This window comes from Saprolegnia parasitica, assembly GCF_000151545.1.
Source record: "Saprolegnia parasitica CBS 223.65 unplaced genomic scaffold supercont2.1148, whole genome shotgun sequence".
NCBI classification, from domain to species: domain Eukaryota; phylum Oomycota; class Saprolegniomycetes; order Saprolegniales; family Saprolegniaceae; genus Saprolegnia; species Saprolegnia parasitica.
In genome coordinates, this window is record NW_012157542.1 from 1 (window position 1) to 2,271 (window position 2,271).

The 2,271-nt window shown below is 58.3% G+C and overlaps 1 protein-coding gene across 1 annotated transcript; it reads left to right on the plus strand.

Moving 5' to 3' along the window:
• Nucleotides 1-15: 15 nt before the first annotated feature.
• Nucleotides 16-612, plus strand: SPRG_18363 (hypothetical protein; the record flags this gene model as incomplete). The annotated part of the gene is made up of 1 exon (XM_012357800.1): nt 16-612. A coding segment is annotated over one exon (597 nt), but the record flags the coding sequence as incomplete, so codon positions are not given.
• Nucleotides 613-2,271: the final 1,659 nt, after the last annotated feature.

Consider the following 2,271-nt stretch of genomic DNA (forward strand, 5'->3'; position numbering starts at 1 on the left):
AGCATGAGCTCGCAGAAGGAGGCGCTCGCGGCCGACGACGACCACCACCACCACCACAACCACGAAGAGAAGGTGCTTTCGCGCAAGAACTCGGCGCACCGCCTCCCGCGCACGCCGAGCAGCGGCTGCAGTACACCGACCGGCTACTACTCGTGCGACTCGCCTGTCGCCATCAAGAAGGAGCACCTCGTCATCACGAACGGGAGCCTCGACTCGTCCTTCAACTCGATGAGCCTCCACAAGCAAAAGGCCGCGGTCATGGGCCAGAAGGCGTCGATGGACTGCTACGCGTCGCCGTACGAGAACAAGCACTTGACGCGCGTCATGGGCAAGAAGCAACCAGCGCCGCAACGCGTCATGGCCGAAGACCTCACGGCAATGCACGACGAGCTCGACTGGATCGCCGACAGCGACCTCGAGAACATTCGCGACTCGGTCACGAGCCTCACGAGCACGCACTCGGGTGGCGAATGGGACGACAACGACATGAACTGGGTCGACCTCCTGCCCTACAACGACCCGTCGGCCTTTGAGTCGGGCAGCGACCAGTACATGCGCCAGCAGTTTGTGCCTGTCAATGGTATGGGCTACCACTACGCCGCCACGATCTAGACTCTTTGTTGTGTATTTATTTAATTGAATCGAACCGGATTTTGACGATATGCGAGAGTCGACTGCGACAACGGCAACGGGCGCGACCGAACAAGCTTTTATGCAACCTTGCCGTGCCCATCCTCGCCCTTGTCGGCATTCTCGCCGCACTGGCAACCGACGCGCACGTGCCTGCCCACATACGTGGGCGTGGGACGATCCGCGCAGCTGGTCAACCAGCGTGGTGCCACGTCAGTTCTCTGGGTGGCGCGACGCAAGCTTCGGGTATGTAGTCCCACATCGAGGCTGCCGTGCGACCACACGAATGGTGGCTGGTCCCGACAGGCGACGCCGCTACTCCTCCTACACGACCAGCCTTGCAACATACAATACATCGCGCACGATCAGCCACGGCTGCAAAATGATTCGAACGCAGCCAGGGACCGCACGATCGCAGCCGGCGGCGATAGCTACTCCTCCCGCGCTGGGTGTTGTTCCAACTGACTGTCGCCAATCCACTCTTCCTACCGTGTATTCCCTCGATGGCGAAACGAGATACTTGTTTCTGTCGTCTGTCGTCCCCGTCCACGCCACCCATCAAAGCCCTTTCTCGCAACCTTGATACTTGGAGCCTAGCCTGCTCCTCTGTTTAAGGGGTAGGGGTAAACATCCTCGCTCGCGCTGGCGCTTCCTCCCAAGCGTTGGCATTCGTTCGTCGTCCAATCACTCACGACGGTGTCTCGTGCCTGTCTATGCCCACTGCAAGCTCGTACGACACTGCACGGGAGCAGCACGTCGACGACTTTACGACAGCCGCAAGGTAATTCTGCGAGCTTGCTAGAGCCGACTACCAGGTACAGAAAGAAGCCGCCCCTGAAGTAGCTCCGTGGCCGGCAAGACAAGTGACGTAGGTGCTCGGATGCAGCATTGCGTCGAGAGCTTGCGGGGTCGAATGGCATTCATGTTGCATCGTGGTTTAGGCTCATGTTGCATCGTGGTTTAGGCGACAATTAGGCTTGCGTGTTTTTGTCGAGGCGCCTGAACTCGAGAGGGTATTTGGTGCACGGCGTTCGACTATGCAGCGTTCTTCGTGGATGCTGCCTACGCCTTGTACGGTACCTTGGATGCTGCGGTTGAAGGGATTTGATGTTTTTTCTACCTTGGTGCATCACGCGATGGGCGACAGACGTAACGATGCAGCAAGCTTCTTTCTGTCCACCGTAACACCGCCGTGTACTGCTGCTCTGGGGTGAGAACCGGTGTAGTGCGCCGCTTGCACTTGCGTCCACCCTGCGCCGCTCGGCCAACCCCGGGGTCGAGCTCTCCAGAACTTTTGTCGCCAGGGCCACCCTGCGGAGAAGTACCGGGTAAGAAATTGTTTCTCAAAGCGTTGATTCGGCGAGTGCATCGTCTTGCTGGCCAATGCTTCCGGCAGGGCCGCATGCGCACTCACAAAGAACCGCAGAGTAATATATTTGGGCGTGCTCGAACGCAAGGGGCAATCATATGATCATCGAATTGAAGCTGAATGAACGGAGCATGGCACAAAATATACTACTGCGAGAGAATCACTTGCGACGAAACCCGTCACCGATACAAGAATTCGTGGGTGTTAGCGGAAATCGCACAGCTTGGCAAAACCGACGCCGGCACGTCGTCTTGCCCGGTACTAGCAAGCCC